Source organism: Egretta garzetta, unplaced genomic scaffold (genome assembly GCF_000687185.1).
Source record: "Egretta garzetta isolate BGI_Z169 unplaced genomic scaffold, ASM68718v1 scaffold212, whole genome shotgun sequence".
Lineage (NCBI taxonomy): Eukaryota > Metazoa > Chordata > Aves > Pelecaniformes > Ardeidae > Egretta > Egretta garzetta.
Window position 1 is genome coordinate 92,573 of NW_009258759.1, and position 15,522 is coordinate 108,094.

The 15,522-nt window shown below is 49.0% G+C and overlaps 1 protein-coding gene across 1 annotated transcript in view; it reads right to left on the reverse strand.

The window, feature by feature from the left end:
* Window positions 1–15,472, reverse strand: part of FAM83C (family with sequence similarity 83 member C) — a 28,311-nt gene extending 12,839 nt beyond the window's left edge. The window contains 5 exon segments of the mRNA XM_009649294.2: window positions 2,758–2,882; window positions 7,039–7,206; window positions 14,316–14,933; window positions 14,936–15,116; window positions 15,232–15,472. Coding sequence (XP_009647589.2) covers window positions 2,758–2,882; window positions 7,039–7,206; window positions 14,316–14,933; window positions 14,936–14,995 — 971 coding nt within the window. The 5' untranslated portion in view covers window positions 14,996–15,116; window positions 15,232–15,472.
* Between the last annotated feature and the right edge of the window lie 50 nt (window positions 15,473–15,522).

Here is a 15,522-nt window from a genome sequence, read left to right on the forward strand (position 1 = left end):
ACTCCCAACCCGACATTGCTAACTGGGATTACAGGGGCTGCAAAATTAGGGCAGGTGGTAACAGTGGGAGATTTCATCCACTCATGCACATACTAGGTTAATGCTTCACTGGGATGAGCTGTGGAGAAAAACTTTTTGGAAGCAATAGATGATTACTTGCCAGAATTAATTAGTCTAAATTGTTTGACCCACAAGAAGAGTTGCTATTCAGGATGTGGTCTGGAATGATGCGTAAGACGTGGTTCCAGAGGTAGAAGTGGAAGAGCCCATTTGTAATAACGCTCACAACACAATTTTAACTCTGTAGTGGGACAGAGCAATCTAAGTAAATGCAGCATGTGGATATTCAATTTCAAGAAAGGTAACTATGTGAAAATGCAGCAATTGGTCAAAAAGAGCTGAAAAGGAGCAGTCCAAAAACCCCAAGATGACTACAGCTTGTAGGTCGTTCAAGAATGCTGCACTGGCAGTTAAGAAAAGAGTGGGCCCATTTGAGACCTGTGGGTCAAAAGGGGCATTCAGTGTTGGCAAGACCACAGCAGAGAACCTCAATGAATTTTTTGCATCCATTGCTACTGCTGGTGACACTGAGACGTGTTTCACTCCTGCATACCAGGGCCACTGCAAAGGCTGCTTTGCTGAGGACTGGGAGGTTTCCAGTGTGATTCCATCTACAGCAAGGGCTCTGGATGTAATCTTGAGGCCCACGTGCCACTGGAGCTGACCTCCACCCTGGGACATAGCAGAGTGTGCTGTGAAGAACAAGATTACTGATGGCATGAAGAAGCACAACCTCTTGGAAGAAAGTCAACAGGGCTACTGTAAAGGCAAGCCCTGCCTCACAGACCTGCTGGAGCTCGGGAAGGGAGCTAGTGAGCACATGGATAAAGGGACCAGTCAAGCATGTATTTTGGGGTTTTCTAACAGCCTTTGACAAGGTTCTGCACCAAAGCCTTTTAAGAAACTGAGTTGCCTTGGGCATGGAGGAAAGGTCTTGTTATGGACCGAGAGCTGGCGAAAGCGTAAGATGCAAAGGGTAGGGCCTAATGGTCATTTTTCAGCATGGGTAAGAGTCAGCAGTGAGGCCCCAGAGACTGGTGCTGGGACTGGTTTTCATCCTATGGGTAACCTCAGGGATGGAGGGGTGCAGTGAAATCCCCAGGTTTGCAGAGGATCCTCAGCCCCTTCAGGTGGTTGGGTACCTCACTGAAGGTGAGGAAATCCAGAGGGACCTTGCAGAAATGAGCAAATGGACAAGTAGCTGGCAGATGACCTTCAGGGCAGGAAAATGTGACATACCCTGTACCCACAGGGAAAAATTATTTGTATCAGGCCAGTATGATGTTGAACCTGGAACAGCTCAGGAAGGAGTTCAGCATCATCGTCAGCAGTTCTCTGAAATCATCAGCTCAGTGTGCAATGGCAGCTAAAAATTTCAAGGAATGTTGGGCCACTGTCAGCTCAGCAAGGGTGGTAACAATAAAGCAGAGGGCATCATTTTGACCATCTGTAAGACCTTGGTGCAGTCGTATCTTGGGGGCTGCATGCAGTTCTGGTCTCTGCATCTCAAGATGTACAGAGCAAGGTTAGAGAGGGTGCAGAGAACAACCATTAAAATGATTGAGGGATGCAGCAGCTGCCGTATGAGGAGAGTCTTCACTTTAGATAAGGAAACTGCCGGGAGGGTAGATAAGATAAAGGCTTGGCAAATTGTGAAAGCAATGACTTAGCTGAATGTAGGACAGCCTTTTTACCAATCTGAAGCACTAGAACTAGGGGCACTTCATACAGGCTGGAGGAGGTCCAGAGACCAAGATGACCCAACAGCTGGGAAGCCTCTTGTAGCCGTATGAGGATGGGCTGAGAGAGCTGGGTTTGTTCAGCCTTGAGCAAAGGAGGCTTAGAGGGGATCTCATCACCATCTACCAGTACCTAAGGGGTAGCTACAAGGAAGATGGAGACTCCCTTTTTACAAGGAGTCACATGGAGAGGACAAGGGAGAATGGACACAAGTTGCTCTTGGGGAAATTCTGACTGGACAGGAGAGGGAAATTTTTTACCATAAGAACGGTCATCTACTGGAATAATCTTCCTGGGGAGGGGTTGACTGCACTACACTGCACATTTTCAAGCCTCAGCTGGACAGGGTGCTGGGCCATTTTGTCTAGACTGGGCTCTTGCCCATAAAGGTTGGGCCAGGTGATCCTTGAGGTCCCTTCCAACCTGGGATTCTATGAGATTGGTTTAGAACAGGCAATGAGTTAGGGCAAATTCACAGAAAGTAGGTACAAACCAGGTGCTGAGGGGAGTAAGCAGGGATGTATGCAACGATTGCGTATGCTGCAGGAGGACCAGGGGAATGGAGCACAGAGAGCAGTCTGGGCTGCTCTCCCTAAACAGCCCCAGCTGGAAGCAGAATTTAGGTGAGGTGGAGCATCATCTGACCTGGCAGAACATTTTTTACATTTTTAAGAAATTAAGCAATACTCATAGACAGATGTGTCCAGGAATTTTTAGCGTTGGCAGACAAGCAGTTAATGCTATCGAAAAGAGCAAGGTAAGAGGAAGGGGATGGAGTAGAAGAAGGTAAAGCACCAAAATGAAATCTGACATTTATAAGGGGAAATGAAGAGGAAAAACATCCTATCATCATCATGGAGGAAAAAAAAAATAAGAGCTCCATTACTCAGTATTTTGGTAATGAATATTTTGTCAGTGTCACCAGGCTCTGTCACAGTAGTTGCTACTTTTTCTTACCTGTATGTACCAGCAAGAACTTGGTCACAATCAATCAGGATAAACTTCTCCAGAACCTGGCCTGCAAATTTCTTGCCTGCTTTGCTGTAGTACGTGTCTCCACTCAGACATCTTATGCACATGTTCTGAAACCAAAGAAAGCAGAGCTGGTAAGGGGACACATATTGAACGAAACCAATACATTCCCTTATGCCTCACAGCTGGTCTCCCTCAAGCCAGAGCTCTTCTCCCAGAGGCAGAACGCAGCAAGACATGAAGTATTTCTCGGCTTCTACAAACCAGATATCTTGTCACACTGTCTGCTTCTACCAGATAGAAATACCAGCAAATATTAACAAGTTGCACTTAGGTACAAATGCTGGTTTGAAAAAAAATTTGGAGACTCCTACAAGCCTACAGATAATTTCTGAAGTATGTAAGACTACACAATTTCTTTCAGATTATTGATAACATTAACCTAACCACACCAGGTGATGGCTCTGCATTTAAATTCAGTTTTGACCCATAGCAACTCACCTGTTTCTAATCAATTGAACGCGCTGTTCTGATTTTACACAGTGACAGGCTTCTTAAAAACCAAAATATCGCTCAGTAAAAAAGATTTACAGAAAGGTATGCCTGCATTTTAAGAACTGCTTTTTATCTGTGTATTTAAAAATTATATTAAAATTTTCAGCTGTGGTACTCGAGTGACACAGACCTGATCCTCATCTGTTTTAAAAGGCTGTAAAGGACTTCTCTGACACAGCTTTGACCTGTAAAATGGGAAATAAGACCCTCAGTGTCCATCAGGAGCCTTTTCGGTAAATGTGAGATTTTTGCCCATAATAAAAGTTATTTGCACCTCAGCTGGGGAGGCAGAAGAGGACAACAGCCACTGTTTCAGTTATTGGCCCGGTCTATACGGTACAGTGCCAAGGAAAACATCTCCTGTGTAACTAAAACGTCCCCAAGGCTGCCCCCACGCTGGCCTGCCAGACCCCCCCCAGGGGTGCCCCAAGGGAGCTGCCCCCTCCAGCTGGCCTGGAGGGGCAGCTCCCTTGCCACCTGCGGTGGCATCCCCACACCAGGAACTGTCACCAACTGTCACTGCCTGCGTCCAGCCCAGCCTGTTTGCCCTTCCTGGGCAGCTCATTCCTGCCTAGCATCAGCCCCACAAAAAGACAAAGACCCATGGCCGTTGGGCAGGTTGGGCATGCATGGGCTCCCCCAGCCGCCTGCATGCAGCCAGGGACAGGCTCGCCCCGTCTCTGGCCTCACATGGGGTTCAGGGCACGGAAGTCGTGCCTCGGGGGTGAGGAGCAGGAGACAGTCACCCTGCAGCAGGTGACTCCATTCCTGATGGCTTTCCTCTTCCGTCAGAGTCCCTGCGGGCAGGGGGTGGGCTTCTCAGAAACATCTGCTGGGGAGCTCATTGCAGCAGGGTGGGAATCGCTTGATTCTCGCGTCACCCAGAGAAAGCCTCCCTGCCCAGCCAGGGAGGACCATCACCTTCAGGGCTTCATAACAGCAACAAAGCTCCTCCAGGCTGGGGCCCATGTGACCCAACAGTCCATCTCTCGCAGTGGGCAATGGCCACTGGGGAAGAGTGGGAAGAAGGCAACCATTTACGATGCCGCTCCCCAAGATTGCTGCTGACTCTGTTTTCTGCTCAGGGGATTTTCTTGTGGTTTGTCTTAGCGGGAACCCCCCCTGGACCTCTTCTCCAAGTACTTGTCCAGTCTTCTTTGGAGTTCATGGAAACTTTTAGCAGGGACAGAGCTGAAGCTTCACAATCTTTGCACTGTGGGTCTCACTTGTTGCCTTCCTGTGTCACAGAACACGTCCTCATCTGTCACCTATGAGAAGGCAGAAACTTCTTCCCCACGATAGTTATGCCCTGGAAGAAGTTACGCAGAGAGGTCATGTGTGGAGGTTTTCAAGGCTAGACTAGGTAAGGAAGGCCCTGAGCAGCTATGCCTGATCTCACAGGTAGCGCTGCTTTGAGCAGGAGGTTGGACTTCCTGAGGTCCCTGCCAACTTGCATTCCCCTGTGACACTCTGAAACAGCACCGCGAGTTGCTGATACAGAGCACGATACGCTGGGTGCTTGGGGAGGTGTTCATCTAATCCTGTTGCCAGTCAACACAGGGATTTTTTTCTTCCAGCACTGAGGTTTTACTAATACTAGTTCTCACTGGGAGGAGCTTCCTGTCATCCCACCACCCTCCCAACCCCCCGGGAAGTTAAAACCACTTCAAGTAAGGGATATCCCATAGATTTGTCACCACAGTATTTCTTCACTCCCTCTATCCTTTCCAAGCCTGGGTGAGTTTCTGCTATCTGGCTCTTTTTTTCCCATCTTCTTCTTCCTCTTGGCAATCCAGGCCCAGGATTGTCCAAAAAAGTTGAGAATCCCATGGTCCTGCAGGAAAGCCAGACTGCCAGGTACCACTCTTGTGCAACTTAAGACAGTAGTTTTAGGTTTGGCACATGGCCATTTGAAAAAAATCCAACAGTTAAGTCTCCTGCTGTGACCACTGCTGATGCTCGATGCACCACTGTGGGATTTGCTGATGTTCAGGACCAGGATTTGACACCAGCAGGCTTCACACAATGTTCTTAGAAGTAAGGTGCTGGAGGGGCAATAGCCCCAAATTTTCCATTAAACCCCAAATTGTCACCAATTATTCCAAATGGAGATTTACCATAACATCCTGTTGCAACTCAGAGCCAGGAATAAAATACATACACTCATTCCACTTAGATGTGAATATCAAGCACGTATGTTAATGTACCACTTGGGATGCATCAGCCTAAGAGGCACTCCTCATTGAGACCTGCCAGTGAGTCACTGAACGGGGAGGCAAGCGTTAATTAGCCATTCAAGCACAAGACATGACGTCAGGTCTAACAAAGAGACATAGACATCTCTATAGATGTAAACTCATTCTAATTTTAATTAAAAACAATGGCCAGGCTCTTGGATAAGAAGCAAATAAAACAAAGTTTGGAGAGATGGAATTTATCTGGGTCCACCAGGTACCTTCGGTGATGCAGTCATTTATGAAAGCAAACGTGCCCCAGCATGAAGCAGTTGCCATCTTGAGAGGTGGGATGAAATGGGCCTGGCGTGTGAGAAGCAAGAAAGGACGGAGCATCACCAACATGGGGGGGAGAAGGAAGCCTCTCTAAATTAACTTTTGTGTAGGCAGGTTAAAAATGAGGGGAAATTAAGACAGTTGTAACTGCATCTATTTTGAATGCCGTAAAACATTATTTTTGCATTTTCCCTAGCCTGTTTTCTAGTTAAGAATGGTTTTGAGGTAACTGGATAACTCCCAAGTGTTCCCCACCAGGATAAAAGGAAAACCTATGAAATTGGTGGCTGGAAAAGAATCAGTCCTCCAGGGAACCCTATGCTTCCAGTGAAGGAGCACAGCCAGGACTGCTGGCCTCGCAGGACTAATAAACAGCAACAAAAAAACAACTTCCATTGATCTGTGGTAGCCAGAAAGGCAGCATGGGGAGCAGCAAGATACTGGGGTGCATTTCTGAGTCTGCAGGTTCCCAAGAGAGCTGGTCGCGTTGACAAGTCCATTTTTATGATTTGCCTGCTCTGCCGATGGGCACCCCACCACGTGGGGAATCGGGCTCTTCCTCACGAACCCACAAGTGAATCACAGAGCCTAAAAGCAGATCTTGAGATTTTCAATGGGTGGTTTTACACTAAGGCAGCGCAGCAGGGCTAGGCAGAAATGGTGGGGTTTGCATCAGGAGAGCTGAAGGGACTCACTGTTTCCCTCCCCACCCAGCTATTGCACTACAGCGGCTCCGGCCGGGATCTAAGCTGAGCCCAGGGAACTGAACTATGAGCAATTTAATCTTACAATTCTATGTCCCAGAGCAGGGGCTGAGAGGGGTAAGGAAAGGAGATGATGCAGGTCCACATGAAGGTAAGCGTTCTGGTCTGCCTCTGTCTGCCTATCAGCACCAGCCCAGCAAAGCGTTCAGTAATGCACCACATCTTATTGGCCTCATCTTCACACTTCTTGGGTGTAAAACTGAAATGAGGACCACAAAACATCAAGATACAGGACCAGGAGGCTCCTCCACTCCTTCTCCTGTGCTTCCAGACAGACCTTGATTTCCTAGACCAAACAGCCATGGTCTCTTACCCTGGGACAGTGGGAGAAGGGATAGGCCCTAGGGACCAGCCAGAGGGAACAGAACAAAGGGTACATGGGTTTTTATCAATTCCAAGACCTGTTTATCATATCCAGTGTGTTACCAATAACTTACTGGGAAGTTGTCCTGAGTAAGAGCCATTTTATTGCACATTTCCACAAAATGCTTCAAGTACTCTTCATCCAGGATCAGGTACACAGGGACATGCCGTCTGCTTGAGGCCTCCAGCAGGTCACACAGTATTTCCATGTCTGTAAACAGATCCATCACAATTGCTATCACCTAGCCAGGAGAAAAGAGGTGGGGAGGGGGAAAAACAAGAGACTGTTGAAATCTTATGCCCAACTGAATTGTGCTTTAAACTTCGAATTCAGTATGCAAACCTCCTGAGTTACTGAATGTCTGTGGCCACACAAGTGGACCTTGCTTCTGGACCTTTGTGTTTAACAGCCCTTACCCCACCATGGCAGGTAAAACCACATTTAATAACTACAACGAGATTCCCCACCCAGCTACTCCTGTCTCATCTGTCACTCACAGAAAGAAGTAGCTGAAAGGGTAATGCGTGTGCACGAGCCCTGAATGTCACTGATACAACAAGTACGTATTGCCGTGAGCAAATGTGCCAGAAATAGAGCACATAAACAGGAGAGCTGAGACTGACCAAAATCATTATTCAGTCGGTATGAGTGACTCCACAGGTGACTAGCACAGTAATATAAAGAAGTATCATTTTTTTCAGGAGGGACCTGCTGCCAGGTAAGGGAGAAGGTAGCTTGATCAAGTACATACGTGCCCTTGTTCCAAGATTACATCCAGGGGCAACTAGACAAAATTGTAGAATAACATGTGTGGGAAGGATCCCTTCCCTTTCCCTGCTGGCAGCACTCCTGCTACTGCAGCCCAGGATGCAAGCAGCATGAAACGTAACAGTAGGAGGAAGGAACAACACTAACATCATTAAAAAAAACCCAAACTAACTCAAGAAAATCTATCTCCATAAAGTGAAGACTGGTGACATAAGGTTTCCAAGGGTGGGGTTTTGAAAAGGAAAAGAATTTTAAAGAGAAATGCCAGTTCTTTAAAGAATGAGATCGAAGGTGGCCATGGCAACCCATCCCACTGTGGAGCTGGGATGGGAGGCAGCAGACTATCCTGGCTAAATGAACTCTCCGGAAGCTGGAAGGAAAATACAGAAAATGGAAGGTAGGCCATGACAAGTACCTACTAGAAGTGAGCTGACCCAGAACTAGAAAATTCAAAGTATGGTATGACCTGCAACCAGAACAACGGATCAAGTGAAATCAACCACAAATAGATTAAGAGGTGACTGGAGAAGCTGTTCCACTGTTCCCCACAGTGTGAGGCTGCCAGCAGACAACATCAAGGCAGCCATTATTTGGATCAGGAAGGGACTGCTGGGAACCATCTGTTGGCATCAACATTAGTGACAGGAATCAGAGGGACATCTTGGAGAAGGAAGGAACAGGCAGGAGTGCACTTGTTGAGCTGGATGATTTGCCAGGCCTGACATACTTCACCTGAGGGTGCTTGTAGAGCAATCTGGTGACTTAGACCTTGAACCATGAACAGTTAACACTGAGAACTCATGGAAGATGGCAACACACTGCAGGACTGAAAAAGGTGAAGTAGTGAAGGATTTACCGACAGGCCAGCTTCATTTCAAAAGCTGAAAAAATAATGGAACTACTGATCAAGTGCTTTCGTCCCAGTCTTTACCATATCTTAGCAGTAAATAAGGTGACCGGTACTTGTAACTCGTGTGCCGAACTCTGATTTTGAGTTTCTACACCTAGTAGAGGATGCCGAAATAAAGATGACCCCAAAAGCACTGAGTTTTGGAGTGAAGCTCCAATGGCCTACTTTACACTGCTACTCAACGTTCACGCCCTGCACTACGCCTCACACACAAAATGCTTGACAGTTTGTTCTGCTGCTCATCAGGCACCCCATGAGGAGGTAGGAATCCTTTTTTCAAACACCTCCTCTGCCTGTGTCAGAACAGGGCCATGAATGCAATTCTCCATAGTCCAAAGCACCTGACAGAGCGGACCATGTAGGGTGAGCCGCTTCTGCTCAGCTGCGCCTCTTCAAACAAAGAGTTAAATGCAGAGGACAGCAGCGATGTTGACTTTTATGTGTGCAGTGGTTCAAGTTTTCAATAGGAACAGGCTGAATCATATTCACAGGTCTGACCTGGAATAGCTTCAGAAAAGAGTAGAGGAGCTCCAGGTATTGCTGTCCTTGGATGTGGGGACAGGCTCAGGTCTCTACTCCAGGCTGGCATGCTGGCCCCAGATCGCCCACTGCGCAATAGCTCTTCTGCTCTGTTTCTATTCATAAACTGCCTCTTTCCAGGCTCACATTCATGGCCTTAGATGCTGAGTGGAGGCAACTGCCATGGGCAGAGTGGGGCTCCATTGGCTTCCCCGTCCTCTCCCGCCCCCTCTGCCTGCACACACCACGGAGAGACCCTCTGCACCAGAGCCGCGACAGAGGGTGGCAGCAAGATTGCTTCCTGCTCCCTTTGGGATTTATCCCTTTTGCAGATGGACAAGATTTCCTGGCTCTATCTGATTTGTCCCCAAAGACCATCTCTGTGCTGACGCCTTATGCACTGTCATTGTTCCTCAATGTCTTGCAGAAGACAGCCCAGCCCACCTCCCGCAGGGGTTGGGGAAGAACTTTCCTGGAGGCTGGTGTGATCCCAGGCATCCACGTGGGACACATGGCAGCTGTCATCAAGAGCTAAAAATTGTTCCTATTCTCCAGGCCAAATCCACATCTCTACCCTTTCACCCTGGCCCTGGGAGATACAGGCTTCAGAGCCTGACTCCGAAGGGCACCTCTTCTGTAGCCCTTGTCAGTGCTGTCTTCCCAAAAGACTTATGAGGCTCTGGCAAACTCTTCTCCCTTCCTGAAATGCGACCATCTGGCATGGACAGCAGAGTCAGCCCTGGAAGAGCTCTGAAAGCAGTGAGAAATATCTTCAACTTCCCCAATTAATGTTGCTGCTGGGGTATCAGCATTCGGCACCACTGATACCCCCACAAAAAAGTGGGTCTTCACTATGTCTTTCCATGTTGGCCTTCAGCCAAAGACCAAAGGCAATTTAGCCAAATGACTGTGATGGGTCACCTGTCCTCTAATGATGAAGCACCAAGAAAAAAAACATAGCCCAAACATTGTGTAAGGTCTCAGGCAAGTCCCTCTCAGCCACACTTGCCTCACCGATATTCCAGCTCATCTCGAGCTTAGGTCTGAGGCAGGCTTGGCCCTGGAGACAATCTAAACTTGGCTTGGGAAGTCAATGTGATGGAGTCAAGACAGACCGATGCCCCTTTGTCCCCAGACCTCACATGCTCAAAGGCACTGCTTGCACCTAGTGTGTGCAGAAGGTCCACACCATCTTGCTTTTCTCTACCCGTGCTTGCAGGCTTTGGTGGAGTTTGGGGCTGTTGCTTGCCCAAACCCCAGCATTGCCCATCTGCAGTGCTCACCGTGAAAGGGATGGGGCTAAGCAGGCAGTAGCGGGGCTGCGCATGGCAACATGTGGCACAGAGTCGCCTGTGGCACCCAGTGCCCTGGGCGGGATGCAGCTGGCTGCCTGGCAGACCTGCATCTCCTGGCAGCCTCATGGCAGGGCTCAGGCGTCAGTGCAGGAGCAAGCGCCCCAGGCAGTGGGACGCCAGCTTGTGCAAGCTGGGTGGAGTCCTGCGTGATAGTCAGACTCATGTTTTCCGAAGCAGGTCTTTGCTGGCATCAGGAGGTAGAGCAGGCTATGGCTCTGTTCACGGCCTCCTCACATGCAAACCCTTCACGGGAGGGATTTGGTCCTGGTGGTGCTGGCAAGCACCCACAGCTGACATTGGGTGAGAAGGCTGTCAGCCCACGTGTGCTGCAGTTTGCAGCAAGGAGCATTGCAGTAGGGAGAGAGGGGATGTGCCCTGCCATAGCCTCGTGCAGTGGAGATGCAGGCACCCATGGTGGGGCTGCTCATTCTAAGCATGGGTGCCACAGGACAACCGTACGGGGCCACTCAGGTCACCATATCCTCTCAGTAAACAAAGCAGGCAGCTCTTATAATAACATCAGCTCAATCCCAAAGCCGAGACGTTTTGGGGGAAGATGACAACCTTGGAAGTCTTCCCCTTGAAGCCTCCTAAGAACATATAATCACAAAAGGGAGGTCTAAAGCCTCAAAGATGATTTCCAACAGCTCTCTAAAGCAGTGGAAGTTAGGTACCTAAGTACCATCTCCATCTCAGCCTCCTGACTCCTCATGTCTCACATTTAAAAGCCTTGGGTATTTAAGTCAATCTGGCCTTCCAAACCTAAGCAACATCTGCCCAGTGCCTCCAGCCCCTCGGTTTCAGTGGTGGGAGCTGCACGGCTGGGGCTGGCTCAGAGCATCCCTGTTATTCACCATGCTGATCACTGCCTCCAAGTCCATGGCACAGCCTTGGTGGGTCAGGACACTACAAAGGCACGGCTGCCCTGCAGGCTCTAGAAAATTCACACCTTGCTATTGTAGGGTTAAACCGTGACATTTCTAAATCCACTCCTGGAAACTCACAATTCAGCAATTACTGCAGTCATCGCTTTGGGAATTACAGCGCTTACCAGCACCCCACTGGGGTTGCCATCTGTCTGGTTTCAACCAGCGCAGCTGGTTTTACTGGTATTTGCCAATAGCAGTGTGCGTTTGGTCATTACTGTAGTGCTGCCATCTGAAGCAATACGTTGCTTCTCGGGGGGACCATTGGGGACCCTTCTACCACCACACGTAAATGCACACACGCAGCCAGTGTCAGAGCTGTGTGAGAGGGGGGAAAGCAGCAGCATGGACAGTTCAGAATAGGTTGGAGCTACTCCAACAACAGTAAAATTGTAATAGTATTATCAAATGAAGGCTAAGGTGTGGCTGCGCTGCATCTCCTTATGGCTGCAAAGAGAAAAGCTCAAATCTTCATCATCTTCAAAGATAGTTGGCTAAATACAGCAAAGTAGAAAGACAAATTGCACCAGTACCAATAAATCAAATGCCCTTTTTGCTGATTTGTCAGTCCCCATGTGCTATTGCAAAATACATCAGCTGATGTGGTTCTATACGGCTGTACAGAAGCAAAACCAGCAAACACCACCCCAAGATGCACACCCTCCTGTCTACCGTGCCCAGGAAAAGCATTCAAGGATTTCAACATCTTCCCACATCCCCCCAGCCCTGTGTCCCCCCCCCTCTGTCTTGGCCATAAGCACGCAGGAGGAGAAATGCTCTGAAGGAGGGATTAAAGTCTGGTGGGGAAAATGTTTGAAATGCAGAAACAGCAGTTGAAAAGCAAAAAACCAAGCGGTTCCCCGGATGGTTGCTACTGGCACTTAAGGCAAAGGATGTTTTTACTTCTGGTTGCTCTTTTATCATTAAAAGACACACAGATAACAGCCTTTTGGATGGTTTGATGAGCAAAATTACTCAGTAACTACTTAAAGGTGTGTAACTGGGGTTTTGAAGGAGCTGGCACTGCTGCCAGTCGTACAGTTAATCAGGGGAAGCATTGGCCAGAGCTGCTAATCTAGGAGCCAATAAACCACTAGTAATAAACCAACAAGATGGTGGAAAACCGATTCTCACATTTCACGCAATGGTCAAAAACACTGTGTGAAAATCCCCAGCTTGAACGTAAAGGGCTGAAGATGGTCAGTGCTTTCCCAAGTACAAAGCTCAAAATGTACTTAAAGTACAATAAAGCACCTCCTGCCTGGGCCACGTCCCTGCAGCAAGAGAGGAGTTCCTGGGAACTGAGAAAGCAGCAAGATGTTTTTCATGCGGTTTGAAGGATCATAACATCGTCAGAGATCCGGGAGTCATGCTAAGTGACTACCAAAAAACCTCCCCTTGTCATTTACTTTGTGCATTCAGCCATGACTGTCGTAATCCCTGCTGCTGAAGAGGACACAGGACTTTCCAGATCATTTAAGATATCATAAATCAGCTGCCTGCAAGGACAAACAAAGCTTTTTGTTGCTTACTTCCTGGACAAGACTTCCCGTATTTGCCTACAAAGGTGTGACAGAAGTTCCAGCATTAAGTAGCGGCCACTTACAACTGAGTGGTAACATCCGTGGCAAAAGGAAAGAAGATCCCCATTCACCTCCTATCACGCCTGAATCTCAGCACTGTGTGGCTCTTCGGTGACACTGCAGAGCAATGTGAACTGCTGCAGGGCCCTGGTTTCATCTGCTGGGGACCACACAACTTGGTACGCTCAGCTCCAGAGGTGGGGACAGAAGATTGCACATTGGCTCAGCCCGCCTGGAAACAGTGCGTACCCTTGACACAGCTGAGGTCCAGGTTTAACAATCCTTAACAATCTTCCGCTTTCTGCACTAGGCAATGGTGAATTTAAGGAGTGGCTGTGAAGTTAAATAAGAAACTACTGGAGTGACAGAAATTGCCTGGAAGCTGACTGGTTAAAAGTGAACTTTGCACTGAAATTTTATGCGATATCACCATGCTATTGAAATGAAATACTACAAAAGAAAATTAGTGTGGGGCAGATGAAAAGAGGACAAAGACAACAAAAGCTGAAAATGTGTCTGAGAGATGTTTGTCTGAGCTGCTGCTTTAGTACCCAGTATAGTGGCAAAGTAAAAAGAAACAAGAAGGAGCACCATTTAGTGAGTAAACTCACACCAGGACTGTGCTCGGTAGGCAGGGTATTGTACTGCAAAGGGTTGTAATTGCCCAGCTTTTATTACATCCGAGGGTTGGCAATCTCTACCCGGCAGAAACTGTGTGATGGGGCAAAAGGAGCTGATCTTACTCATCCTCAGAGAGGCACCGACAGCAAGTCTGCAAGACAGGATGATGTATTCTAACCGACTTCAACCCACAGCCAGGGATTTTCAGTCCCACACGTTTGCTCAGGTCCTACATTCTCCTGCAGCAACTCACCACTGGTTGTCCTGCTTAACACCATGTCCAGGGGTGGAGAGAAGCCCCGGCCATGCAAACTCCCTGGCAGAGGGCAGAAGGGCAGAAGGGCAGGCTGGCACGCTCTCGCTGGTGGAGGACAGCTACACGTTAAGGCTGTGCACCCTGCCGCTCACTCGCTCCAGGCTTGTGGTACCCACAAATAGAAGCACGGAGTGCCCTAAAGGGCGCTGCCTGTGTGACACAAAATCCCAGGTGGAAAGAAATTACAGGAAAGGAAAGGAGCAGGAACAGTTATAGATCTGATCGAGAAAAAGCAGTCACGTTGTGCCAGGCATCTGGGGAGCAGCAACAGCGTGGAGCAAGTGGGACCAGCCACCAGGACTCGGGTGCTGCGGCACAAAAGCCCACTCAAGGGACACAGCTCTATACGTACCGTCCGTGCCCGGCTGATCAGAGACCGGAGCAAATCCTTAATGCTGTTAGCTTTGTTTCGCTGGAAAATCACAGTGGCTTGAGTCTGGCCAGACACTGTGAGGAGCGGCATCCCTGGCCACCCCAGCTCCAGCTCTGGAGGGTGCACATCAGACATGAGCGGGAAGTAGGTGCCAGACGTTAGCTCAGAGTTGAGGGAGGACCTGTCTCCAGTGTCGGCATCGCAAGCATCAGCCTCTTTGTCTTTCATTGCACAGGGATCCAGAAAGCTTTGGTTTCTCTGATGGTTCATATATTCCATGTCCAGGCTGGAAAGAAAAGGCAGCTCCCGCTCCTCGGCGATGGCACCCAGGTAGCCGCGTTCCCCCTGCTCAAGAAAGGCATCTATGGCAAGCCTGGCTGTTTCGCTGTGCTGGAGCACCAGAGGGGTGGGCTCCCTCCACCACGGCTTCTTCAGCTGCTCTAGGCGGCTCTTCAGTGGCCCAGGCGCCCCTTGCTGGCCCCCATAGCTGCGGTGGAACTGGGGTCTCACCTCTACTGCTAGGTAGTTGAACATGACTGGAGCTGTTGATGCTAAGAAGCGCCTCTCCAGCTGGATTAGTCCTCTGTCCGACTCCAGGGCTTTCCTAGCCCTCCTGCACTCCAGAGCTCCGCCCAACAGGTTCCTTCAGGACTCAGCATGAGCTCCACTCCTCTGCTTGTGAGTTAATCACCAGGTACGGCCTCCCACTCTGGGGGAGGAGCTGGCTTTCCCCAGCTCCCTCAGACACACACCTGATACTGGGTGCTTAGAATTCCCCTTCTGCAAGGGGAGGAAGATCAGCTCTCCAAGCTGTTCCTTCCCTTCCCTTGTAACTGATTCACGCACTGCCCTCCCCTGCCAAGAGGTCCCCACCCTTGGCTAAGCAGGCTCTAACCTGTTTTGTCCCTCATCACGCTGACAGTGGAAATGCAGATGCTGAAACTTGTTCCTGCTTGGAATTCATTCCAAATCAAACATGCTTCTCGGTGTCAGTTCTAATGAAATACAAATATTCCAAGTGGGTAATCAGACTCAGCCAAGAGACTTATTTGCCCCCGAACCACAGCTAGCGCTCCTCCTTAGCATTTCTTCAGTGCCCAGGCTCTGCTAGACCGGGTCAGAGAAGCCAAAACACAGTCTTCTTTGCTATCACAGCAGGGTCAGAGTGTTTGTATGAAGCACAGCA